The sequence below is a fragment of the Gaeumannomyces tritici genome, assembly GCF_000145635.1.
Source record: "Gaeumannomyces tritici R3-111a-1 unplaced genomic scaffold supercont2.1, whole genome shotgun sequence".
NCBI lineage: Eukaryota > Fungi > Ascomycota > Sordariomycetes > Magnaporthales > Magnaporthaceae > Gaeumannomyces > Gaeumannomyces tritici.
In genome coordinates this window covers 5,796,010-5,820,994 of record NW_008804545.1, presented here as the reverse complement: position 1 = coordinate 5,820,994, position 24,985 = coordinate 5,796,010, and the positions used below count along the sequence as shown (strand labels likewise).

Sequence of the window (24,985 nt, the reverse complement as noted above, 5' to 3'; positions counted from 1 at the left end):
GTAGAAGCGTCTGAGGAAGAGAGCCGCAAGCTGACGATAGTTCAATGGGTAGATGGAACAAACAGCCAGCTCCGTCTGTCGTGATCACCTCGTCTGTTTATGCACAAACGAACTTGTTTGGTTAGTCTGATGTAGACGAACTAACCCGTCCAGGCGGAAGTCGCGCACACACCGCTGCACGCATCTCGGCTCGTCCCTCCAGGAGGACCCTTGGCGGGTCAGGGTCAGCCAGTCAGCCAGTCAGCCAGAGCCAGCCAAAGAGGTTCTCAGCCGGACGTGTTCATGTGCCATCGTTCCGGGCTGCTCTCATCTCAGCTTGCACGTGGCGCTTTTGACACCACGTATTGGCACCCTCTGTCACCGGATGGGATGAGCGAGTGCGCAAACCCCAAAGTCTGAGACACCTCCTCCGACAACTCACATCAGCGACACACGGGAGCGCCCTCAATGGAGACCTAGGGTCAGCACTTGTTGTGCTCAGGCTGGGGAGCAGCGGGAGAGGAGGGGAGAAGCACAGGGCTTCAATGGCGGGTGGTTGTCCCGCATGCTGCCACGGCGGGCGCTAACGCCAAAACCGCACCCGACCTCCCGTTCCAGGGACGCAGCATAATCATGGCTGGCTGATGACGAGAATGATGGGCGCCTGCTTGCGCGTCGGCTGGCTTTCTCCGAAAGGGGATCTTCTGTCCTTTTTTTCGAGAGGACAGCTGGGATTGGTGAGATTCATGATTTGCGCAGCTTTCCTTCCCGTTCTTCGAACTTCCCCCCTGTCAGGCCGTGTCCAACTCATTGCGTGCCCCATTCCCACGACTCGCAGCTTCTCTTCCACTTTCCGCAATTATACCTATCCGCCCTCGGCGATCAAGGGTCGTTCCCTGTGAGAAAGTCTTTTAGGATCTCTGTGTCTCACGGAACCCCGCCCATGGCTTCAGTGTGTGTTGTGGCACTTGGCTTCTGATCGATCGACCACGGCCCCTGCAAAACTCGGACTTACATCATCGCCCGTCCGCCCTGCCTTGCTCACCCACTGTGCCCCCAGCTTGGTCGACCGCGCTCCTAGATCCTAGAGAATGTTCTTCATCTAACGATAGACTTCGTCTGTGTCTCGTCCTAATTTTTGCCTGCCACTCGTACCCTTGTTTCTTTTCCCTGCGCATTCCCCGCGCTGCTGCGTGTTCTCGCCCGCAGAGATGCGACGACGCGTGATCCTCCTTTCCGCCGCGTCGCTCTGCGCTAGCGCCGCCCTGTTCCACAACGAGGACGGACCGCAGCATGTCCTCGAGGGCTCCCCACAACCAGACGCTGTGTCGGCGGCAACGGGCAGGAAACGTCAGGTCCAGGGCAGATTCCTACATATCACTGGTGAGTCGCGTCCTGCGGTTATAAGCACATGCGGACACAGCTCCAGGGCCTGCAGCCAAGTCTCCAGCTGGACTCCCGACCTTGGCACTAACGTAATGTGAATACGCTGCGCCCTAGACTTCCACCCAGACGCCCTCTACAAGACGCACTCTTCGACCGACCAGGACGACGCCTGCCACAGTGGCCATGGGCCTGCCGGCTACTATGGCGCCGAAACGTCCGACTGTGATGCCCCCTTCTCCCTGGTGAACGCCACCTTCGACTGGATCGAGGCGAACCTCAAGGATAAGATCGACTTCGTCATTTGGACCGGCGACACGGCCCGCCACGACAGCGACGAGGATGCCCCGCGCAGCGCCAAGCAGGTGTTGGGCACCAACAAGTTTGTCGCCCAGAAGTTCCGCGATCTCTTCTTTGACGAAAAGGCCGAGGCCCTCTCGGTGTCTGTCATCCCGACCCTGGGCAACAATGACATCTTGCCGCACAACATAATGCTTCCCGGGCCCAACCGCTGGCTCACCAGCTACGCGAGCATCTGGCGCCACTTCATCCCTGAGGAGCAGCGCCACTCGTTCCAGATCGGCGGCTGGTTCTACGTTGAGGTCGTGCCCAACAAGCTGGCCGTCGTCAGCCTCAACACCCTCTACTTTTTTGACCGCAATGCCGCCATCGACAACTGCGTCGACACCTCGGAGCCCGGCTTCAAGCAGCTCGAGTGGCTGCGTGTCCAGCTGAGCCTCTTGCGCAACCGCGGCATGAAGGCCATCATCATGGGCCACGTGCCTCCCGCGCGCACCAACAGCAAGATGCTCTGGGACGAATCCTGCTGGCAGAAATACACGCTGTGGCTGCAGCAATACCGTGACGTTGTCACCGCGTCCCTCTACGGTCACATGAACATCGACCATTTCATGTTCCAGGACACAAACGACGTCAACATCCAGAGCGTGGCGTCCGGTGTCTACGACCAGGGCGTCCGCGTCTCTATGGATGATGAGCTCACGGCACAGGGTGCCAACGACTATCTGCTGGAGCTTCGCCGCAGATGGTCCAAGCTTCCAAAACCCAAGACGGCTGTCAATCCTGATCCTTCCGAACTGTCCAAGGGCAAGAAGGGAGACAAAGGCAGTCTAGGTGGGCGTTGGGCCGAGAGGTACCAGTTATCTCTCGTTGGTCCCAGCATAGTGCCCAACTTCTTCCCGACGCTGCGTGTCATCGAGTACAACATCAGCGGGTTGGAGGGCTCTGAGGTCTCCACGGGACCCGTTGTGCGAGAAAGTGACGCTCTGGGTCTGCCGGATGTCGACGAATGGGAGTCGGACTTGCGCGCGGCGGCCCTCGTCGAGGTTGAGAAAAACAAGAAGAAAAAGAAGAAGAAGGGCAAGAAAGGCGGCAAGGGGGGCAAGACCCATGATCCCAACTTGGTCGTGCCTGATCCGCCATCGAAATCGGCGCCCCCGGGCCCGGCATACTCGCCACAGCCCCTGACGCTCGTGGGGTACACGCAATACTTCGCCAACCTGACCCATATTAATAACGACGTGGCAGTCGAAGATGTCGAGCCCAGCGGCCGTTGGCGTGACGGAAAGCATAGCGGCAAGAAGCCGGACACGTCGAAGCCGCTGCGTGACTTTGCATTCGAGATCGAGTACAGCACGTTCAAGGACAAGATTCTCAAGATGTCGGACCTGACGGTACGGAGTTACATCAAGCTAGCCTATCGTATGGGCAGGCAGCAGACCAAGAAGAAAGTCTCGGATGCTTCTGAAGATTTGCCCTGGGATGGGGAATATGATGACGAGGATGGAGATGCCGGCGGCAATGACGACTACGGCGACGACGACGACGACGACGACGTTGATGTTGACGATCAATACGGCTTGGCTTCCAGCGCAGAGGACGACTTGGTAGAGCAGCATGGGAACGAGACGCTCACCGAACAGAAGAAGAATAAAGGCAACGACAAGGACAAGAAGAAGAAAAAGAAGAAGCAGCAACATAAATACAACAAAGTCTGGCTGCACTTTCTCAAGCACGCCTTCGTCAGCACGGTCGATGAGAAGGACCTCAAGAAGCTTGACCGATAGCGTCGACACCAAGGACAAGAATGGTTCCGGGGAGCCTGGGTGGCCAACATGTGGCCAGTTCTGTTGCGGGCGTATCTCGACTCGATGAGGCTCGGAGGACGCGTTGTCTAGTTTCTTTCTAATCTTTTTGTCGTTGCGCTTGCTCGCTTGGAGTTTGTGGAGTTTAGCGTGCACGCGGTAGTGCTGCATGTGTGTTTTCTTCCTTTCGGGCTTTTGGGTGTAAACACGGTCGGCGGTATACGCGTATAAACAAACGGCTGGCATCGGCATGGCGGTCATGGTTGGTTGGATACAGGCATGCGGTCATGCCATACATTCTTTGCGCCTCCAGTTGGATGTTGCGTATTATTGGGCGAGGCGGCATCGAGTGTTGCTTGGCTTCTTGTGCTTTTGCTCAGACCTAGAAGGCATCTAGATTTTCTTTTAGAACAAGTTGGGTATCACTATTAAAGCTCGCTTGTTTGCTAGTCTTTCGTTCAAAACCACACCCCGGCTTTGGGCTTATTCCATGATTTGATCAAGACGCATTCCCAAAGAACTCAGTGCCGGATCTCAAACCCGGCCTCTCCGTCAACCACGTCACGGTCCTCCTTATCCAGACGGGCGACATGGGCTCCCCTGGGTCCCTTGTCGACATCTTTGAGGAAGACGGACAGAGCAGCCTCCTCTCCCTGGGCCTCGCCCTCGACCTAGTCGCGTGACAGCCATTCCGTTAGAGTCACAGGCAACGAGAAGAAACGCCCAGACTAGGAAACCACGAGTAAAATTAGGTACCTTATTGTTGGGGGTGTTGCGCACCCAGCCAGTTATCTCGTGTTGGACGGCTTGTTTCCGGGTGAAGTAGCTAAATGGGTGCATTGCCAGTGCTCATATCAGCGGATTGTACCTTCATCGCTTGTATCGGGATGACTACTCATACCGAAATCCGACTCCTGTGATTTTGAAAAGTGTTCATAAGCTTGGCCGATTCACCCAACGATAGCGCAGGAGTAGTTCGGCCGTCATTGGCTCATGGTACCTTGGACGGCGCCGCCATGGGCGAGGAAGTAAACCTAGGTAAGGAGGAGGGGCATTGGCACTTGAACGGGTGGACAGCAGGCCGGATGACATACTCTCTTTATCGCCATGATGATTGTGTATCGACAGTTGAAGATTGGGATGTACGTGCTACTTGTTGCATTCCAAAGACCTGCTGGTTTTCTCTTTATGTACTGTCTTTTTGATAGGAGGCTCTGGACGATGATGTCAGACGACTTCGACATGAACGAAGGCCAATGTGGCCCCACTCATAGTTGCCATGTGTGGATCCACTATGGTACCGAAGCCCAGCCCGGGCCCTCTCTTGGCGCGAATCCCCAACAATCTGTCGCGGAATCAGCCCATCGACATCCAAAGCTCGTCGCGCGCATCCTACACTCTCACAACCCCCCGTCGCGCAAACATGTCATCCAACCCAGCCGAGGCCACCGAGGCGCCGATCCTCTTCCGCCGCGGCAAGAAGAGAAAGACGTACCGGCAGCGCGCCGGCGACGACGACAACAACGACGAGGCCTTGGCCGCCGCCGCCCCGAAGCCGATCGCCGCCGAAGCCGACGACGACGACACCTCGGCCAAGTCGGCGCCGGCGACGGCGGCAGCAGCGGCCGACACATCAGCGGGTGGCGAACCGGAAGCACCCAACAGCGACGCGGAGGAGGAGGAGGAGGAGGAAGAAGAAGAGAAGGGCCTGTCGGTGGCAGAGGTGCTCCGCCTGCGCAACGCGCGCCGGACCAAGCTGCGCGGCGTCGAGCTGCGCGCCGACGTCGGGCCCCCCAGGGACGATGATAACTACGCCGCTGCCGCTGCCGCCGCCGCCGCCGCCGAGGCGGACGCGGCCGAGAATGCCGAGATGGCGCTAGTAGTAGCGGCGGCGGGCGGCCTGACGGTGCCGGTGTCGACCGACAAGATCGCGGGCGGCGTCGGCAAGCGCTTCTCGGCGCAGACGGGGCTGGTTGGCGAATTGGTCAACAGGCACATGTTAGTTTCCCGGCTTTTTTTCTTTCTTCTTTTCTTTTTGATAACTCCGCTTCTCCCCCCTCATCCCTTTCAAAACGCGCATGCTGATCAAGCAGGGATGAATACATAGAATCAGAGTTGGCTAGGCGGCAGGCGGCGGAGGATGCGGCAAAGGAGAAGGCCGGCGGCGGCGGCGGCACCTTGCTCTTCAGCAGGGCCACCGGCCAAGCACGACAGCAGCAGCAACCGTCCCTCGCGAGCAAGTGGGCGAGGCCCAGCCTCGATGACGGCGGCGGCGACAACGACGGCGCGCTCGGCCAGGCCGCGCCGGGCGCCACGGCGCTGCGGGGCGAGGCGCTGCAGCAGCCCGCGCTGCGCGGCAAGCTGCAGGAGGTCGACCTCGGCCAGGAGATGCGCTCGCGCAACGTGGCCCTGACGCAGCGCGCCACCATGAAGGGCGGCGGCGGCGGCGAGGACGACGACAACGACGACGACGACGACGATGACTCGGCCGGCGAGGGCGGCGCCAGCAACAAGCCCGCCGCCGCCGCCGCCGCCGCAGCAAAGGGCCCCCAGGGCCGGAAGCGCCGTGCCAGCGACGACGCCATCAGGGACAAGATGGTGGAGGAGTTTTTGCGGGAGAACAAAGGTAAGGAACAAGTCGCGTTGATACACCTTTTTTATTTTATTTTTTATTTTTTATCTTGTCCGTTCTCTCTCGGCTAACCGCGTCACCCAACAGTGGACATGTACGACATGGCGGACCAGGAGGAGCGCGACGGCGAGATGGCGCACGACGACCGCGTGGCCGAGCAGTTCCGGCGCGAGTTCTTCGAGGCCATGTCCCAGCGGAACCGCCGCCGCAGGCCCGCCATCAACCACCACAAGCGGCCCAGCACCCGCAAGGAGGAGGAGATCCTCAAGGGGCCCAAGCTCGGCGGCAGTAGGAACGAGAGGGCCCACATGCGCGACATCCTGCTGAAGCAGGCCAACGAGAAGAGGGAGGCGTCGAAGCATTTATGATCAAGGACCTTGGTTTTCCCTTCCTTTTTTTTCCTTCACATGTTCGCCATTCGCTTTTAAGCACATGTCTGTAGCCATCGCTTCTACAATAACACGCCTCAATCCTCCACCCCCTTTCTTGTGCTAGATTTAGAAGGAGAGAAGGCAAAATCACCTGATTATTTTAGAAACGGGTTTGTCCTCCAGAAATCCGCCATGGGCAGTTCCGTCTCCATGAATTGGGGTGCATCTCTCCCTCCCTGGTATGGAACTGAAGCCAACCGCCGTGCCTTTTCTTGCTCTGAAACTTCAAACTCGAGAGAATCATACTTGTTCGCTTCCATAAGGCCATCCCGGGCCGCCGGATCAAGGCCATACTCAGACGCACCCTTACTGTATACCTCATTCTCGTGATCCGAGATGAATTGCGCCATCGCCTGATATTTACCAACCCTGTGTGTGGTGCTTGACGCTCTTGGTAGGAACGCCCACGATGATGGCTGCTCGTCTAACCGCGGTAGCTCCCCTGGATTACCGACTCTGAAATTACCTAGCAAAGGCGAGGGCATCGCAGTGCTCTCGGGCTGGTCAAACCCCTTTGTATGGCTCTCATAGTAGCGTGTGCTCGCTCCGGAGAAAAGCTGTCGAGGTTCTCGGCTATCAGGCTCAGTGGCGAGATGGCGGGGTTCGTGCTGATGTGCTTGACCTGGGGGTCTTTGGTATACATGCTGATCGCTGGTTCGCGGCGCTGGAGGCGGGTATCTGAAGTGTTCTGCTTGAGGAAAGACTTCATCGTGATCCCTGTACTGGCTCGCACCATCAGGAAGCGGGAATTCCAAGCCGTTTGCGCGCTTTTGTGGATTCTTCCCAAACTCGAAATACCACTTTGGTGACACCGGACGTGTAGGCGGCTCTTGGTATTGTTGCCCTTCGACAGGCATCGATGGGCAAGCCGTTTCTCCGAGGAGCCCCCGAAGGGATGCTTCCCCATCCGGATCGTTGCCTGCTGCTCTCGCCGGGACGCTGCTCTGCAATGGCGGCGGGCCCTTCGCCTCCAAGCTCTGATCTACCATAACACCTTGGTCTCTGTACCCCACGGGCTGTGAGCAAGGGGGTGGGTTCGCCGTGGAACCCTCTGAGTTGTTTGTTACTGTTGGGGGCCCTTGGTGCGTCATGCCACACGCGACGTCCCGATAACTGCGATACATATCAGGACTGGAAGTATTTCGAGGGCCTGGCATGCTAAGCGCGCCTATCCCAGCCGGAGGCTGCCCGAGATGCCGTTTCGAAATACTTGAGGGCGTCAGCGACTTGGGCGCCTTCTCATTCATCTGCTCCAAAAGCTTGAGCCTCCGTAGCATATCGGATTGGTCCGGGTATGGCGACTCTCGGGACGGCGAGCTGTCCCTCTCATTCGCAGCCAGCCCCATTGCCCTGACACCGCCACCGTGGTAGCGGCCGCGGAAAGAACTGGTGTCGCTCTGGGAGGGTCTATCAGACTGGCACTGCTGGCCTGACTGCGGGGCCTTCTGGGTCTTGTCTATATGATGGTTATTGGGTGGATGCGCTTCCCTGAAGAACGCTGAAACCTCCTCGCCGATGCGGTCCTCTCGCCTCCTTTCTCGAGCTCTTGATGCAGATAGCGGGTTGTTTTGGGCACCCTCGGCGTTTCTCTTGAGGAAATTCATCTCGTGGAAGTCGAGGTCGGCGACTGGTGGAGGTCAGCATTGAAACAAGCTGAAATGGCTAGGGTGGTTCTGGCTTACCAGGGCGTCTGGAAGACTTGTAGGTTCCAAACATGCCTGGGCCTGGGCGTTTCTTTGTATATATTAGAACTAGCGTGGAGACTAGCACAAGCAGAGGATATTGCAACTCACCAAGGTTATGCTGCTGCCCAGGATATTATCCGATTTGAATTTGGCCATGATGCCGACCGGGAGCTCGACCCGTGGCATATGCTTGTGGGAATGCTTTCCCTTGCTTGGGCTATCCCCCTTCTGCTTTGCTGGGTGGCGGCGCTTTTTGTCGGCTTCACGATGAGTGTCGTATCGATCATCGCGAGTTTTGTGTCTGACTGCCTTCTCGAAGCAGGGTGTCCTTCTGGGGGATGTCCTTCTGGGGGATGTCTCGCTGTTGGAACCGTCATCCGAAACAGGAGAGGAAGCCTCTTTGCGCCTGCGCTTCTCCTTCGATGGGCGATGTCCTCCCGTCTCGCCGGTATATCCACGCCTCTCTTGATACCGCTCATTGCGATGGGAAGGATCAAAATCGCGGGGTGGTCGTCCCTCACGCCCAGGGCGACGTGCGTGATCCGAAAGGTCGCTCGAAAGGTGCGCCTCGTCTCTGCTTCGTTTTTGTCTTTTAGATCTTTCTTGGAGATCAGGGGGAGCGTTGGAATGGCGATGATGGCTCGTCCGCTGCTGGGCGTAGTCGCGAGCGGAGGTCCAGTTGGTGTTGTGAACGGCCTCTTCGCTTTGAATGCTAGGAGGAGAGTCGTTTTTTGAGAGGCCTGGGAAAACTTCCTTCCGCCACTTGTTGATTTTCTGCCAAGAAACATGCAGATCGAGCTCTGTATTCCCGTTCATTGGCATCGCTTGGAGGATGCGCCCTGTCGGCTTGTCTGTGTCGGTGGCCAAAAAAGGAGAGAAATGCACGGAAGAGAGCGCCGAGCAGCAACAGTAGTAGCTGGTGTAGCAGCAGGCGCAAAGAAAAGCAAGGTCTAGAGACAATAGAGCTGCACCTGGCGGATGGCAAGCGAGAACTAAGAGAACATGATGATGGAAGCGAGAGCACTAGCCACGGAGGGTGTCCTAGCGTTGACGAAGTTTTGCATTATTTGTCGTCGGACTGTGCTGTGTGTCTGAATGTAGTAGGTGCGGGTGGTGTTGAGCTGCCCAGAACAGTCCTGCCATCTTTCTGCAGCGACCAAGCTACCGCACCACTGAAGTGTTTGCTTTGTGTTGGGGATGGAAGGAGCGTCTAGGACATGGCACCTGTAGATGGGTCGAACCTGCCATCTGGTATCTCTCGGGCAGTTCACATGGACACCTTATGAGTCTGCAGGCGGTATCAGGTAGGACCGTATGGCGGCACATTGGCCGCAGCTCTTCGTCGTGAGGTAGTTCTGTAGTGGTCCACAGTCGAGGCATCTTCCAGGTGGTATTTCCGGAAGACATGGGAGCTTAGCGGAATCAGAGAGAGACTTTTTGTGATCTTGCACACCATCACGGCTCTGCCGTCTTTGGGCCACTCCGCACATTTTAATCCATCGATATAGAATACTCATTCTATACCCATTCTAGTTCTTGCTTGCAGTTGAAGCTATGCTCAAGTTGATTCGCAAAAACCTCACTTCAGCCCCATCGAATGGTCCATACCGCATCGCCTATAAAATATGGCACAGCTCGCCGGCTCTGCCACTAGAATGTCGAGCGGCAAGACACGCTGGGTGGAGTGGTGGCGGGGGATCGACCAAGTCTTGCTACCTACCTCAACTGGGTAGGAGCTAGCTACTGATTCTTGTCGGGGCGTGCCCCCGCTCTCCTCCGTTAACGGCCTGGCAGGGGATTTCGGGTGCATGGATCGATGGAACCCTCGGCTCTAGCTACGTGTTTACCGGGTCGAGGCTAGTAGAGATACTTTATCTACCGGGTAGATAATAAACCAAGCGCCCGATTGTTCGATCACGAGCTTAGGGCATGCTAGGATACCACTCTTCGACCCCCTCGCACAAGGATCAAGTCAACAAGGAGAGTAGTGGGCACATACGGAAAGCGTACAACTTGAAAAAAAGCCCGCATGGTCATATTGGTGGGATGGGAAATAGGTGTGTGGGTTGACAAATGTATCAAGTTGCCTACCTCCTAGGCTCCGCATATCGGCAGCCCTTCTTCCGCTGTCTCGGAGACGATCACCGAGCGTTGGTATGCTCTAAATGCTTGGTTGTCCGCGGAACACCATGATGACCTTCGCAATCTGGTATGACCTGGCCCTGTCTCCGGTCCCTTTAGGGTATAAGTAAAGCAAAGGTGCGTGAAACTTGGAAAGGGTGTTGAGATATGGGCCTAGCAAGTGGGTACATGTACCGACCTACCGAGGTACCGACATAAACACCGCCTGGAGAGTCACTAGTTCTCACTCGGCCTGCTTGTTGTTTGTTTCTGCAGCTTGTTGCTATGCCGGTGAGACAAAAGCTTTTGCAGGAAAAAAAACATTGCATGCGCTAGTGATCCCACCCAGCGTCGTAGAAAACAAGATCGCTTTGGGGATACCGAGCGTCCGCTGAGGAAACCCGATGGACAGGCACTCGACTCCACCAAAACCTCTGGTTGCTTGCATCCGGGATCTGCAAGTACCCCGCAGTTCACCAGTGCATTGGCGAGCATGTCTCAGAATAGCTCTGGGTACATGATATGTACGTACTTACTAATTTGTTTGAGGCGCCGACCATGTTTCAATGCATGGCGGCTATCAGAAATCAGATCAGCGAGGCCCCGAGGCGGATCCATTTCTGTCGGTGGTGGCCGTTCAGGAGCCTTGGGGGGGCAGCTTTATGCCCCCGCGTTTTCTGCGCAGAGCTCGCGATGGCTTGCTAGGCGGCATGGAGTTGGGGTGGGGGAGGCGGCTTGTGCCATGGCCATTCGTCCGCTGACCCGGCATTGGTCGAGTTCCAGATCCATCGTTTTAAGCGAAACTCGCGCTTTAGGTAACGAGCTCGGGACGCAGGGGCAATTCCCAGGTGTGATTTCTTTTTGGCCGAATACGAGTAGGTGGTTCAGCACGTCTGTCCCGGAGTACCGAATCGGGCCGCATCCGTGATATCGAGCCGTGGCGGTTCCGATGACGCAGGACATGATGGATGCGCTCGGTCTGGCTCTGGCATTATTGTGGGGTAGTAGTGGCTAAGAAGTAACCATGTTCAGTGCCGTGTCATGTCCTTGATCACATGATAGTGGCGGCATGCGAAGAAGGTTGGCGGAGGCGAGTCCAGAGGACAGAGCCTGCCTGCCTAAGTACCAATAGAGGAATGAAAGCACGCCGCCCAGCAAAGGGGAGATGACAAATGGACGACCCGGTGGCTGGCGGCGGGTTTGGTCGTTTCCTTGTCGATGGAGATGAGCCAGGGTCGATTTGAAAATCAAGGTGGGCGGTTACGGTTGTCAAGGTTGCATAGATGGTTTGTTGCGGCTCTGCCTCCTTTGGCTCCTGTGGAGCCGGACCGTCTGTGGCAGCAAGGGGCGGCTCGCCGCCGTTTTAATTCTCCGAACGGTTCCCCAACACTCTTTTCTTTTTCTTGGCCTGTCTTTGATGCGTTTCCGCCTTCCGCTTATAGGTAATCTGCGGCTGCTGGCCCCCTTACCTTACAGACTAGACGCCTTGAACGAGAGCACCATCGACGAAGGGGGGGGCGCCGCACATAGATATCACAACGTATTCATCACATCTCGGTCCCGTTGATGCCCCGGGTTTCAGCTCTGGCTGTGACGTGGTGGAGCGGTTGCGGCCAGCTGGATGGGGGTGGCAACCTCGGGCGCTGTGCAGGCATCCCGCCGATCTCTGGTTGTATTAGAAGTCGTTGAGTTCTGTCCCACCTGTTCACTGGCGGGGGATACAAGATGCTATCGGCCGATGAGACCGGGGTCGCTTGTCGCTTGATACCTGGGCCATCCGGGTCGGGGTGAGGCCGCTACTCAAAGGCCAGAGGTGAGAGTGCATTTCGCCAAAATGCAGGCGACCGGAACTGTCAGGACCGCCACTGGAGGCATAGACTCATCGGCCCTATTGCCGCAATTGATGTGATGCCACTGACGCCCCAGCCGATCTCCATCCCGTTGCATTTCATTGAATACAGAACCCAACAAGGACCCCATCGAGCGTTCCATTGCGGCCCCGCTGCTCCTTCCTGGTCTCGCCCATGGGTCCCTGGCCAGGCATGCATTGTGCCCCACGTATCCCACTGTCTCGCTCCAAGTGGAACCCTAACGGTCAAGCGAGAGCCACCCAGGTCGGGGTGTTGTCAACTCGCTTCGCGATGGACGGGCGGCGGCAGTTGGTTGATGGTACTACGGAGGTGTCAGGCAAAAGTTTTCGCCGTGGGGCATGTATCGACCAGGGCAGGGCGTGTTCAGCTCCTACCAAATAAGGCCTAGCTTATACATTTTTCAAAATCAATTACAAGTCTAGTGCTGTAAAAATATGTTCATTTATGAACTTCTATGCGTTGGCTATTGGTCGTGGCATACCCCGGCCCCCTGCCTCGCCTCCGGAGCGACCTGCCCCACGGCGAAAACTTTTGCCTGACACCTCCGTACCTAACCTTTGGCCGGCTATAATCTTAAGCCAAGGACGACTGAGTCCGATACGTATGACCCTTGTGTAACCAATCACAACTGATGTAGCCCCATTCGAAAGCATTGCAATGCTCCTGAACGTAAGCGAGAGAATAAAAGAAACATCGAGTAAACACTCGGCGACGAAAACGTGGGTCAGGGGCTCCAGACTTCCTGCTATCCACGTGGGTGCTGCACTATTGCTTCGTCTTGCCTCTTGCGACTGTCCATCTGGTGAAGTCGCATGAGAGACCTGCCTTGGGCATTTTTGCCAATGTCGGTAAAAAGGGGGCCCCTTCCCATGCCACAGGTGCACAGAGTTGGCTGCATTGCTGCTTTGGTGCAGGAAATATGAGAGCATGGTTGACGAACCGTGGACCGCAAAGCCCCGGAAATGTTCAGATGCTCGACGTCGGATCAGGTCGGGCCCAAAATATGCTAGATATGGTAGATCTATTACCCACCATTTTATCAACAGGTAAGGCATAAGGGATGACAAAGACAGGAACCGTGGTGCAACACGCAAACTTCCGTGCCTGCACCCACCATCTACCGCAGCCTTGTACGATATCGCGCACTTGACCCGGCCATGCACTTTCCGGAAGGATTTGCGGATAGTTTCGTAGAGCGGTCAAAGAGCGGTCGGAAACGCACTGCGCCCGGTCTGGTCCTAGAGAGGTCCTAGGTAGGTACCACTTGCCTATCTAAATCCAGTCACACTCCTGCACCAACGAGGCAAGAAGGGCAAGGAATAAGATGGGATAGTATGGATGTAGACGCCCGGTTCCTGTCCTCCAGCCTCACGGGTCGCCATCACTCACGTGAAAAGGCCGCTAGAGAAGTGGATGCCAACCAGATATGAAGCCCCTGATGCCAAGGAAGAGTCACAGTAGCTCCTGAGCTACTGTACGGCTCTCGCGCCCACCTATCCTTTTTTCGGCGCGACATGCAGTTGTGTATTGCCGGAGCGTGAACGGGAGGGTCTTCTCGCGCTCTCGAGAAGCGCGGTTGTCGCTGCATTCTGTATGGCCTGGCACCTAGCTGGGGACCCGGCCCGGTGTGGGGCAGCCGTGGGCAGGGCCGTTGCGTTTTCTTCGCCTGTTTGATGCTTGTTTGGGGGTCAACCCTGCTGCCACAATCATGCTGGTCGAAACATCGGGTGGACCTCCACCACGCCGTTTTGGGCAAGGCCCCAAGAAGCTCGCCAGTGACGTATCCCGGCTGCTGACCACTAGCGCCGTGCGTGGGTGTCGACTAAGACCCGCGCCAGCCCAATCTACCAGATGCCACCCCTCATCACCAACCAGCAAGAAGAGCAACCAACCGGGCAGCCAGCTCGCCAGCCAGCTAGCCAGCCAGCACGTCCGTCACATCACGGCAGGCCGACACCAGCCATGTTTCTCGTCTGGCCGGCCCGCCTACTCGCCTTAGGGCGGGCGTCGGAGGGTGGGAGGCCAGTCGTCGGCCACATTCCAGTCCGTGGTCGTGCGTGGGCGTAAATGGATGGGTACCACTCACTACCTACCCAGGTAGTAATCCTTTAGAAAGCATCGACACGAGGCATGCAGACAGGTAGGGACCTATCAGGTACCCAGTCCTGCCATTTGAGTATCTGCTATGGACAGGTCTTTCCCGGATGGGTGGGCATGGATGTCGGTAGGGCCCCACAAGCTCTTCCTTTCGTGCGCCCGACCTATGGAGCTCTATGCAGGCAGCGAGCCAGGATGGAGACGGCGGCTTGCCCCGGCCACAAACGCGGGGGCGCGTTCGTTTCTCTTTGCAGCGGTGCTCAACGGGATGGGGGAGGCGGCCAAGATGTCTCCCCTCCGACTACATACAGTCTGGCCATGCCACCGACCATTGCCGGAGGGGGTATCCCATCCCAGACCCCAGGGTCCTGGGCGGGTAGAGAGGAAAGGGGATATATATAAAACCGAATGTGCCAGGCCCACCGCATCGACCGTCTCTCGTCCCTTTGACCTGTCATTAAGCTCTCCCAACTTGGCCACCGCCCTGTTCCATCTGGTGTCTGACTGCAGGCATTGAGTCGGTACATAATCGGGCACGCACCAGAGCTAGCAACCTAGACGGCGGACCCCTAGCGCCAACTTTTGGATTTGGGTACCATCCTGCCCTGGCTCTGGCACCCTCACATAACCTCTAGTCCGTCTATACCACATCCACATACAAAGCAGAGTGCGCGCAGGTACCGTGACACTGCTGGCCACGTAAAGCAACCGGTCATCTGCACCTCCTAAGCTTCCTACCACCAACACCGACCGACTCGCGGTAGCCAAACTGCTAGGTCCTGCTCTCCTCGCTTTTGTTGACTGCAAGAACTAGCAGACAAACATCCGCAGTCCTCCATCGACAGAACCACCAGTCGTCACGCCCTGAGCTGGCGGTGCGGGCACAGACGCACGCATACACACGCTCACCGACGCCGGGCTTGTGTGGTCTGGTACCTTTCGAGCTCTCTCAAATCCTATACCTAGGTACCTGGTATGTACCTCGGTTTGGTAGGCAGACCCAGATACCACGCGGCCCAAGCAGGACCAGACAGCTTTGCCTGGCTGGAGCCCGCCCACACCCACTTCTTTCCGTCTGCAGCGATCCTCGGCCGCCCCTTCCCTCTACCGTCATAGGTGAGGTGCACACCTACCCCGCTGGCCCGGCAGCTGCTCCAGTCGGGGTGCTTGCCTGCTGCCCCGAGGTTTCTGGGCTTGGGATCCAGGGCCGCAAACCTTTTCACACTTTAGCAAGCTGCCTGCCCTCCATCTCGCCTTCGAGCCTCTTCCGCGTTTGCCTTCTTCTGACACACTCGACAGACGACTATACATTTCCTTGCGCGCCTCTTTGCTCGTCAACTCTCGCCTAAGCCTGTTTTGAGAAAGGGGGGACACGCGACCTGCTTGAAAATGTGAGCAACAAATCTCCTTGACCATCTCTTCCATGCACCACCGCAAGCCAGCACAATCTATCCATTTCATCCACGGCCATCTCCTGGAAGCACACCGGCTCCTGGGCCAGGAGAGCTGCACTTTGGAGTTGCGGTTGGAACACTTTGACGCTCGCTTCCGGCGCAGACACTCGGTGCCGGCTCGGGGCTACACTGGCCCCTTACAGCCTTTCAGGTCGTTCGAGTTTGGTACCCGCCTGTCCACCTGCATGCTTGCCTGCTGCTTCGAGCATAAATCCCTCTATCGAAACGGCAAACGAACAGCGCAAACAGCCCTACCTCCATCGAGCCCCGCCACCAGCCCTCTCCATCCCGAATCCAAGCCAGCACGCACAGCTGTCAACCATCAGAGCCCTTTTCCATCCCCCGCAAGCCCTGATTCTAGTGGAAGTGCACGAACCCCACATTTTGCGGCCCCTTTTCTCCGCTCCCTTCTCTCGCGCTTGCTTTAGCCGAAGCGCTGGGCTGCGGCCATCGAGCTGCCTCAATATCAAGCATACCTTCCACATGACATTTTCTTCCCCAGTCTTCCCCCACGCGGCTATATTACCTTCCTATGGGGGCATTTCCCTCCAGAGTGCCGTCCTGTCTATCTCCGACGCTGGCTTGCCACGCGGCCGGACGGATGGGCAGGGGAGGTGACTGAGGCCTCGTCTATTTTTTTTTTTTTTGGCGTAAGGCTGACTCGGTGTACATCCGAAAAGAAGAGACAGCACATCGCTGAAACAAGAGAATACACAGACTTGGGGGCGGCTACTTTCGTGGATCTGTTCACGTCTTGTCACCATCAACAATGTCTAAACTCTTCATCGGGTAAGACTCCAAGCTCGCGGTCAGACTGCGCCGATCTTCAGGGGAGATGCATCTTTACTTACATTCGGCCCAGAGGCCTTGCATGGCACACGGAGGAGGGCACCCTCCGTCAGAAGTTCGAGGAATTCGGTGCTGTGGAAGAAGCCGTGCGTGAAGATCCCTAGCCAGCTTCCACTCCGGTTCCAGACTAATCTTGGGAAACTATTGTAGGTGGTTGTTAAGGACAGAGACACGGGCCGCAGCCGCGGGTTTGGCTTTGTGCGATACACCAACGAGGATGATGCGCAGAGAGCCATCAGTGCGATGAACAACGTCGAGTATGGGGAACCTTTCAGGACTATCCTTATGAGGCTGTCTACTTCCATGGTGGCAGCCTCGCCCCACACAACCGGTTCTCTAACTCTCGCACTCCCTCCTAGATTCGACGGGCGAACCATTCGCGTCGACAAGGCCTCAGATACAGGCCCTAGAAGCGGTTACGGCGGCCGAGGAAGCCCAGCCTATGGAAGAGGCGGAGGCTACGGCGCGTCGCCACAGATTCCGCAGATGTCCTATGGGGTCCATCCTCAGCAGTACCAGATGCCGGCCCAGCCTATGTACGCTCAAGCATACGGCCGCGGTGGATATCCGCCGCAGGTACCTGGCTACGGCGCCCCGCCTGCCCAAGGTGAGTTGATTCGCTATGAATGCCATGTGTAGGCAGTACGGGGGAGCTAATGCCGAACAAAGGATGGCAAGGCGGAGCCCCGAACCCATATGTCTATGGAGACCCGTCGCAGATGCCCCTCCAGCCTGGACAGCAACCCCATCACCAGCAGGTTTCACCGCAGAACCCGCCTCCAGGTGGCCCCAGCTACTGATGACTCGCAAGATTCTGGCCAGGAGCGCGACCAGGAGTGTTGGTTGACGGCGGCCGCATTCTTCCTTCAATGGGCCGGGCCGGGCCGGGCCGGGCCACAAGCCGCCGCGCATGTTCGATCGATATCCGTCCAATATCACACCCGATTGGCCCGCTAGGGAGCGGGAGAGAGAGGGAGCGTGTGTTCTGATAAAAAAAAGTGTTTTTTTTTCGCCTATCTTCTTGCTCGCGGTGTAGTGCGATACGATACCCGTCCGCCGGTGCCTTGACCGCAACAGGCAAGCCGGACAACACGAACGAGACCAACTGTCCTTCGGATGTTATCTGAGTCGTTACTTTCTGTGAGGGGAAGCTGTCATGCGTGGTTTTTTCTTAACTTGCTTTGCTGCGTTTGCCTTGGTGGTTTCTTCCATGATACCTACATCTCATGGCTATTTGGTTTCCCTTCCCATTTACGGTGGGCCTATGTATCAGCCCTCCCATGTGTCACCTCTTTGTGTGCCTTTTACTCTCGGGTCTCGCAACGTACTTTATTGGTGTTCCACGGAGCCGGTTGCCCCTTTCTACTCTTCAATCGAGCATTGTTTTCTGCTTTCCTCGTTTGGAGTCCGGCAAAGAATGGTGGGAGATTGGGTTCAAAAGACGAATGGGGGGAGGGGGGGCCGGGTTTTGAGAGAAGGGAATGTTATGTAGGAGACTTGAAGGGATTTGGGGAGCCTCGCGACGACAAAGAGTTGCCGTCAGCACCGTGAGCGAGACGTCGGGTTATGGAAAGTCTGTCTATTCTATTTCCTTCTTCGGATTGATTTCTCTACATCCCCGCTTGCATTTTATTGCACTACTTCTCTGTCTCTTCTTGCTCTTTTATGCTCTTTGCTAGCTCAAACTCGTGAGGAGCGTCGCCGGTGAGCGTGCGGTTAGCCAACAAGCGGACGCGCTGGGCCAGGTCGGTGACGTGCTCGTCGCCGCTCTCTGGGCTCAACCCCTCGAGTACTTCGTGTAGCGACAGCAGGTAGTCGACGTTCGGGCCGGAAGGGCCGTGCGAGCGCGAGATGTGCTCGGCCAGGGCCTGGACGTCCTGCGGGCCGACGAATTGGTCGTTGTCGGGGGTGCCAATGTACACCAGGGTCCGGATGGGGCCGGGGGTGCCGTCGGCCGGGTGGAAGGGCGTGTAGTGGATGGTGTAGCCGTTGATCTCGCGTATGTCGAGGTACTCCTTGACCTCGTCGACTCTGTCGGCCTCGATGCGGTAGGCGGTGCCCCAGACCCGGTCAGGCGCCGTGTCGTGGTGGTCCGTCAGGGTCTCCCAGTGCGACCGCTCGAGGAGGGTGACGACGCGGCCGGGCTTGTCGGGCGTCCCCCTGTGGTCTTGGCTGTGCGATAGGTGTGAGTTAATGCCGACAAGTTGATTGCGAAATGGAAGCGCTCTACGATGTTTATAATGCTCCCTGGAGGGGCTTTTCAAGCAAAGATACATTGGTAGGTTATGGGTCCGGGGGACGCAAAAAGAGCTGATAGATGGCCGTACCTCGCCTAGAAGGGATGTTAGAACACGAGAGAAGGAGCCCGGGCCGGGTGCAAGAAGAGACGGGAGGGGTCTTGCTGCTGGCAAAGCATGCGGTCCAAACAGCCATGTTGGGAGAATTATTGACGGCATCAAGACCTTACCTGCCAGAAGCGCCGGACGTAGCCCGTGACGAAGCCGGGAATCCGCCGATCTGGTTTTGCCCGGCCATGCGCCGGTCAGTCAGCTGGGGGCGGGCTACTTGTGTTGCCTTTTATAAAGCCCATCCGGTGCGTTGTGTATCTGTAATTACCAAAGTGTGGCGGCGGTTTCCATATCAGGCTTCTGTATACGTCACACATAGGTTAGGGAGATTTTCCTCGGAACCTGTTGGGTTTTTGGCGTAGTCAAGGGGAGGTGAGGGGAGGGGAGGGGAGGGGACGTGGGGAAACATCGTGTGTGTGTGTGTGTGTGTGCCAGCAAGAAGGAGAAGACGAACCCGTAGCCAAAGAGCCAGAACTCGCCGTTGTCGGGCGGAAGATGCTGCTGTTGTTGGCCAGCGGACATGGTGCAAGGCTGCTTGCTGGTGGACGGACGGTGGGAGGAGATATTCAGGGGCTCGATTTTACACAGTAGGTAAGGTGGCAGGCGCCAGGTATTGGCGTGGAGGGGCAGCGTGGTTGGTTGGCCATGAGCCAAAAAGTATGCGGCGGGATAATGGTGAGTGGGGAACTTCACGTTTGCTGCAGCAAAGCGGATTATAGCCCGGCCAAGGCGCCGTGTGCGCTGGCTGACAAATGTGCTTCCGCTGGGTGCCGCGCCTAGTAGGTATGTAACCGACTCGGGGTGGACCAGACCCTCAGCCGGCCGAAACAGGAAATGTGCTATAATAAGCATCTAGACACAAGCCAAGAAGAAATTCGCCATACCAGTGAGCTCAGGGAGAGGCGGAGCAACATGAAGCAGCAGAGAAGCAAGCTCGTCTGCATGACAAGTCAAAGCCAGGAGGAGTGCAAGGGCTTCGCGTCCGAGGCGAAAGACTTTTGCCGCCGTCGAGGCCAACATGCACGATTTCGCTCTCAAGTGCGGCGCGCAATCACAGTCGATGTAGAGATTGGCATCCCGGGCGTCCGAGCTGGAGTGCTCCATTCGCCTTCTGGATGGCGCCTGCAGCGAGCTGCTGAGACAGGTGACGGCGATGGGGAGCGAGTCGGAGGGCATGGCCTACGCACCCATGAACGGCCGCTTGCTCCGGGAAGCCGTTGAGAGGCTCGCCGGCACGGCCGCGAATTCGAACCAGGAATACATGCGGCAGATCTGTGCCCCTCTGGTGAACCTTGCGGGAGGCATATATAGGTGAATCGGAATTCGAGGCAGGGGCAGGACGGCGGCTCCGAGTGCGGAGGCCATCCCGCCAATATCAGTTAGCATCGGGTGGAAGCCAAGACATCAGCCTTCTACAAGCACTGACTTGCTCTTGAGACGTCGCCGACAGAGAGGTGAGAACAAAGTAAAATGATTTCTGAACGGTTGGAGACGCCAACCCCGAAATGCTTATGCCAATCCACAAAGTACGGAAGAAAAATGATGGCGGAGCAGCAGAAAAATAAAAGCCAAACCCCAAACCTCTTTTAACACCTACCCCCCATCCAGAATGTAAAACCGAAGCAGCCGAGATGAAAAACAAAACCATTGTTCGTGTTGCTGTCCTCACCAAATCCCCAAATCCTTTTTTGGCCCACCGCCTCCTCATCTGCCTGCCCATTGTAGGTATCACAAAATGCGTACGTGCGCCTTCCCCCTTCGAGACCTGATGTTTTCCACGCCGCGGGCGTTACATTGTCAGCTCGGGACAACTCCCCGTAGGGAGAGGACTACAGAGAGAACGAAAGAAAAAAAAACAAGACAGAGAAAACAAGGTTTCAAGGTACAGAAAAACACGAAAGCTCCAGGGCTCTCGGGAGAACATAATAATGCCCTCAGTACACCGCCTGCGGGGACATTGGGGAGACGACGACGGGCGAGGCCGGCATGCCGTTGGCAAAGGCGCTGCCGTTCCTGTGTGCGGGCGCGGGGGCGGGCTGGCCACCGGCCTCCTTGACGCGGGCCATGAGGGCGGCGAGGTCGCCCTTGTTCTGGGCCAGGACGTCCTTGCAGGGCGCGCAGACGCGGAGCCAGCAGAAGCGGCAGCGGAAGCGGTCCTCGGCGTCCTCGCGCGCGCACGTCTGGCACGCGAGCGGGTAGTTGCTGTTTGGCGTCGGGGCCATGAAGCGGTGCTTGTGCACGCAGCCCCAGTGCGACGGCTTGAGCCCGCGCATCTGGAAGACGGTGCCCGCGGCCGGGGCCGAGCCCATGGCGGCCGCCATGGAGGGGAACCGCGCCGCCGCGGGGTTGAAGTCGTCCGTCTGCGCCAGCTCCTTGTAGCTCGAGCTGTCCGAGGACCGGGAGCCGGGCGGCGGCTGGTGGTATTGCTGCTGCTGCGGCTGTTGTTGTTGTTGTTGTTGTTGTTGCTGCTGCTGCTGCGAAGGCGGCGGCGGCGGCTGCGCTTTTACGGTGGATGGGCTGCTGGGTGCAGAAAAGTAGGCCGCGGTGATGGACTCGGAAACGGATTCGGTATCCAGGGCAAGAGCGGGCTGTTCTGCCGGGTGGCGCAGTATCGGAGATGTCGGCAGCTCGGCGCCTCGGGATGAAGTCCTGGCTGGGAACTGACTTTGATTGCCGTTAACCGGAGTGGTGTCGACGGTCGGTGACAGCATGCTCTTGTAGTGTGGCTGTAGGGGCTGCAGCAGCCCCAGACCGGTGACTGGTGCCGGGGGAGCGGCAGCCACCGACGGCGGCGCAGGCCGCTCGACGAGCGTGGCATTTGACGGCTTGGGCTTGAGCCGGGCGTCGGGCGACTTGGGGAAGGACGAGAAGTTGCCGCCCATCCTGCCGGGGCCGGCGCTACCTGGGGCCGGCGGGGCGGTGTTGATGGGCGACGGGACGTCTTCCCGCTGCAGGGCCGGGGCCTCAGTCGGGATGATGGTGGATGGGAGCGGTTTCCTGGGCACGGGCTGCTGGGGGGCCAGGTCCGGAGATGATGCGGGAGATACGGGCGAAACGGGTGACACGATCTGCTCAACGATAGGGCTTCTGATGTCGTGCTGCTCGTAGTCCGGGGTGGGCAGGCGGCGTATGGTGGATGGGTGCTGGGTGACGACCGGGGACTTGGCGGCGGCAGCGGCGGCGGGCAGGTTCGATGGCGGTTGCGACTGCGGCTGTTGCCAGCGACTCGTGCCGTCGTCTGGTCTAGGCCTCGCCACGTCGGCGCTGCCATTGACGGCCGGCTGTTCCCCGTCACCCGGGCGGCGTTGCTTCATCTTCGCCTCAGCTTTTGATAGGGCAGAACCCATAGTGGTGATGTCGTCGTTTTGGGTTAAGGTTTCAGCAGTGGGATTCGGACGGATGTTCCTTCCCGGCAGGCCGCCGGCCGGGCTTTTTGGCGGCAGCCGTTTAGAGTTCGGGTCGGCGGCAAGCGAACTCGTGCTGGTGCCCGTCTGCAGGAACTGTGATTTGTTGGGCGGCTCGGGCCTTTGCTCCTTGGGTGGCGGCACGGGAACTTCGGCAGAGGTTGCAGTCGAGCCGTGGCTGCTTCCCAACTTGAGCTCCGACACCTCGATGTGCTTGTCCGTCTTTTCCAACCTTCTCCTCCAGAGCTCTGGCTCCTCCTGCGATTGTGGCTGCGCGGCAGTGGCTGTGGCAGTGGGCGCGGGCGTGGGCGTGGGTTTCTGGGACGAGAAGCTGGAGAACCAGCCCGAGCGAGCCACGTCCTTGTCCTTGGGAGGCGGCGGTGGGAGTGATAGCTCAGTGTCCTTCATGGGCGGTGTGGGCGGCTGGCCGAAGCTAGCCATGCTCTCTGAGCTGGACGGCTCGCTGAAGTCGAGTGGCGGGAGCGTGAATGGGGAGAGGGCCTTCTTGGCGCCTGGCGGCGATTGGGGGACGAATGAAGACGATGCCGCTGTGCTTACGGTTGCTTCGGATGATCTCTGCGCAGCAGATCCTGACGACGACCCCGAGTACGCGGACAAAAGGCTGAGGATGGAGTTTGTAGGCGAGGGAGGCTCATCATCAAGAGGCGCGGCGCGCGGCGGCGCTGGCAAGGACGGTGACGACAACTTCCCCACTGGAGTCCGTGCTGGAGGAGCCGTGGTTGTGGGTGGTTTCGGAGAGGGCCTGGGGGTGCTGGGAAGGGGTGCCGGGGAGCTCGGCAGGGCGACGGGGCGCCGGGGTATGGTCATGGGCAGCGAAGGGCCCGGGTTTTTGGGGGACACCAGCAGCTGTCGCTGCAGAGGCGAGTCAAGAGGAGGAGGAGGCGGTTGGCTGGCCTCGGGCGGAGGCGTAGGCACGGCGTTGGCCAGGCTGGTTGTGGTGGTCGAGGCCGCGGTGCGCGGACGGAACATGTGCTGCAGGTCGTCGAAGCTGCTGCTGAAGCTCTCGAGTGGCGGGGGCGCGGGTAGGGCCTTGGAGAAGCGCGACCTGCCCTTCCTCGGGGGCTGGAGGGAGTCCATAACGGCGGTGCCTGCGAATTCGTGCCCGTGGTACAATACTGTGGGCGTTTTGCTTCTTTCCTCCTCCTCCGTCTCCTTCTCCTGCTTCTTGGCCCCAGTTTGCTGCACTTCCCGGCCCAATGCAAGGTTGCGTGGCACTGGCGTGCGTCAGGCAAGGGGCCGATGGGATGGTTTTCTGGATGCGGTAAAACGGAGGTGATCCAAAGGGGCCAACCAAACCAGCGGGTGGAGAGAGGGGGCGAAACTTGGAACAAGAGGGCTTGGAACAAGAAAGAGCGGACCAGACACTCTACAACATGCGCGCGCACTCACTCGTTCGTTATTGCGTCCAGCTATTGCAAGACGCGGTCTTGGCGTGTCGTCGATATATTTGCGGTCGAGGGATGCGGCCTGGTAAAATTGTTAATTGTTATCAACAAATGCAATCTCGGCCCATGGAGGTTCGACGGCAAGCAGGGAAAGAATTGGGGCACGTCGAGAGGGTGTGTGTGGGGAGCATGTCAAGATGATGGATGCATCTCTCGGCTGCGCCAGCGTGCTGGGAGAGGGAGGGCTCCATCCGTTTTCTGCTGGCTGCTGGCTGCTGGCTGCTGGCTCGGTGGGCTGCCACTGGCTGCATCACCAACCACACTACCACCGCTAGCCCTGCCGCGTGCATGCAGCGACGGCGGCCTGATCGGGGGCCAATAGTGGCTCCCCCGGCTCCATCCATCCACGCCCCCTTGGAATGGTGAAACCCACCAGCTCCTCCAATTATCGGCGAGCCAGAGGGAGGCCGCTTCGGCGTGCGTAGGCGACCGTGGCGAGGCCGCGTCGCTGCGTGCTAGGCCTATTCCGTCAGGAGGGCCAATTTCTATGCTGCTACCGTGTGCCTGTCTCAAATCGGGGAATGCAGAGATAAACACTGAAAAAGCCCGACGTCAGCCAAAAACAGCCAGCCATGCGCTGGCATAGAAAATGGCATCTCTCTGCCGTCTCCCAACACTCTCGCCTTCTCTTTTTCTTTTTTCTTCCACGTTGCATCCAATGTGTCTGCCACCCATCAGGGCACCTAGCGTGCCGGCATTGAGCAGTCGTCCTCGATTGACACCCCCTTCCTGTGCCTTCCCGGGGGCCCGGGCAGTGCGTCATTGACACAATTGGGTTCGCTTAAGCGGTCGCAGCTCTCTGATCTGCGCAGGGTCTCGTCTGGTCGCATCCATCAGGAATAGACCTGGGACCCATAAGGGGCGAAGGCCACAAGGGTGTTTTTTCTCGTCAAGCCTCAGCCAGACTTTCTAGGCCAAGTGGCGAGGCCTAATCTGAAATTAAGGGTTTAGGTCTTTTTCCATCTTCCTTTTCCCGGCGCTGTTCGTCAACATCATGATTCCAGAATCGCAACACTTTACGCGCAAAGAAGAAGCCTCTGTCCTGCAACCAAGGCAGAGGAGTCACCGTGCCACATTCCCGATAGGTTCCCGATAGCTAAACCTCGTGTCGAACTAGTTGGTCGCACTTTTATTCTTCGCATGGCATTTCGGCGTCTGCT

General features: G+C 58.0%; 9 protein-coding genes across 9 annotated transcripts; 5 read left to right on the top strand and 4 right to left on the bottom strand.

Moving 5' to 3' along the window:
- The first annotated feature begins 4 nt into the window (after positions 1-4).
- GGTG_01846 (endopolyphosphatase) lies at positions 5-3,988 on the top strand. The gene is made up of 3 exons (XM_009219617.1): positions 5-716; positions 818-1,362; positions 1,480-3,988. Exons 2-3 carry the CDS (start codon positions 1,191-1,193, stop codon positions 3,447-3,449), a joined length of 2,142 nt encoding a protein of 713 aa, XP_009217881.1. The 5' UTR covers positions 5-716; positions 818-1,190; the 3' UTR covers positions 3,450-3,988.
- On the bottom strand, positions 3,766-4,687 carry GGTG_01845 (acylphosphatase). The gene is made up of 5 exons (XM_009219616.1): positions 4,562-4,687; positions 4,468-4,501; positions 4,369-4,381; positions 4,224-4,293; positions 3,766-4,138 (listed from the first exon to the last, which is right to left on the bottom strand). Exons 1-5 carry the CDS (start codon positions 4,574-4,576, stop codon positions 3,989-3,991), a joined length of 282 nt encoding a protein of 93 aa, XP_009217880.1. The 5' UTR covers positions 4,577-4,687; the 3' UTR covers positions 3,766-3,988.
- A 118-nt stretch (positions 4,688-4,805) lies between these two features.
- Positions 4,806-6,900, top strand: GGTG_01844 (hypothetical protein). Its single transcript, XM_009219615.1, has 3 exons — positions 4,806-5,465; positions 5,561-6,093; positions 6,187-6,900. Exons 1-3 carry the CDS (start codon positions 4,891-4,893, stop codon positions 6,465-6,467), a joined length of 1,389 nt encoding a protein of 462 aa, XP_009217879.1. The 5' UTR covers positions 4,806-4,890; the 3' UTR covers positions 6,468-6,900.
- GGTG_01843 (hypothetical protein) lies at positions 6,626-9,031 on the bottom strand (the record flags this gene model as incomplete). The annotated part of the gene is made up of 3 exons (XM_009219614.1): positions 6,626-8,157; positions 8,213-8,264; positions 8,324-9,031. The coding sequence occupies 3 exons, from the start codon at positions 9,029-9,031 to the stop codon at positions 6,626-6,628; spliced, it is 2,292 nt and encodes a 763-aa protein (XP_009217878.1).
- Positions 9,032-13,134: 4,103 nt separating this feature from the next.
- GGTG_01842 (hypothetical protein) lies at positions 13,135-13,637 on the top strand (the record flags this gene model as incomplete). The annotated part of the gene is made up of 2 exons (XM_009219613.1): positions 13,135-13,253; positions 13,490-13,637. The coding sequence occupies 2 exons, from the start codon at positions 13,135-13,137 to the stop codon at positions 13,635-13,637; spliced, it is 267 nt and encodes an 88-aa protein (XP_009217877.1).
- Positions 13,638-13,915: 278 nt separating this feature from the next.
- On the top strand, positions 13,916-14,226 carry GGTG_01841 (hypothetical protein; the record flags this gene model as incomplete). Its single annotated transcript, XM_009219612.1, has 1 exon — positions 13,916-14,226. The coding sequence occupies one exon, from the start codon at positions 13,916-13,918 to the stop codon at positions 14,204-14,206; it is 291 nt and encodes a 96-aa protein (XP_009217876.1). The 3' UTR covers positions 14,207-14,226.
- Positions 14,227-15,655: 1,429 nt separating this feature from the next.
- GGTG_01840 (hypothetical protein) lies at positions 15,656-17,448 on the top strand. Its single transcript, XM_009219611.1, has 6 exons — positions 15,656-15,695; positions 16,439-16,547; positions 16,621-16,693; positions 16,758-16,864; positions 16,967-17,214; positions 17,277-17,448. The coding sequence occupies exons 2-6, from the start codon at positions 16,528-16,530 to the stop codon at positions 17,405-17,407; spliced, it is 579 nt and encodes a 192-aa protein (XP_009217875.1). The 5' UTR covers positions 15,656-15,695; positions 16,439-16,527; the 3' UTR covers positions 17,408-17,448.
- Positions 17,449-18,016: 568 nt separating this feature from the next.
- On the bottom strand, positions 18,017-19,614 carry GGTG_01839 (cation transport regulator-like protein 2; the record flags this gene model as incomplete). The annotated part of the gene is made up of 5 exons (XM_009219610.1): positions 18,017-18,779; positions 18,935-18,939; positions 19,075-19,124; positions 19,224-19,255; positions 19,410-19,614. Coding segments are annotated over 5 exons (827 nt in total), but the record flags the coding sequence as incomplete, so codon positions are not given.
- Positions 19,615-20,250: 636 nt separating this feature from the next.
- GGTG_01838 (hypothetical protein) lies at positions 20,251-23,969 on the bottom strand. The gene has a single exon (XM_009219609.1). The coding sequence runs from the start codon at positions 23,455-23,457 to the stop codon at positions 20,890-20,892; it is 2,568 nt and encodes an 855-aa protein (XP_009217873.1). The 5' UTR covers positions 23,458-23,969; the 3' UTR covers positions 20,251-20,889.
- Between the last annotated feature and the right edge of the window lie 1,016 nt (positions 23,970-24,985).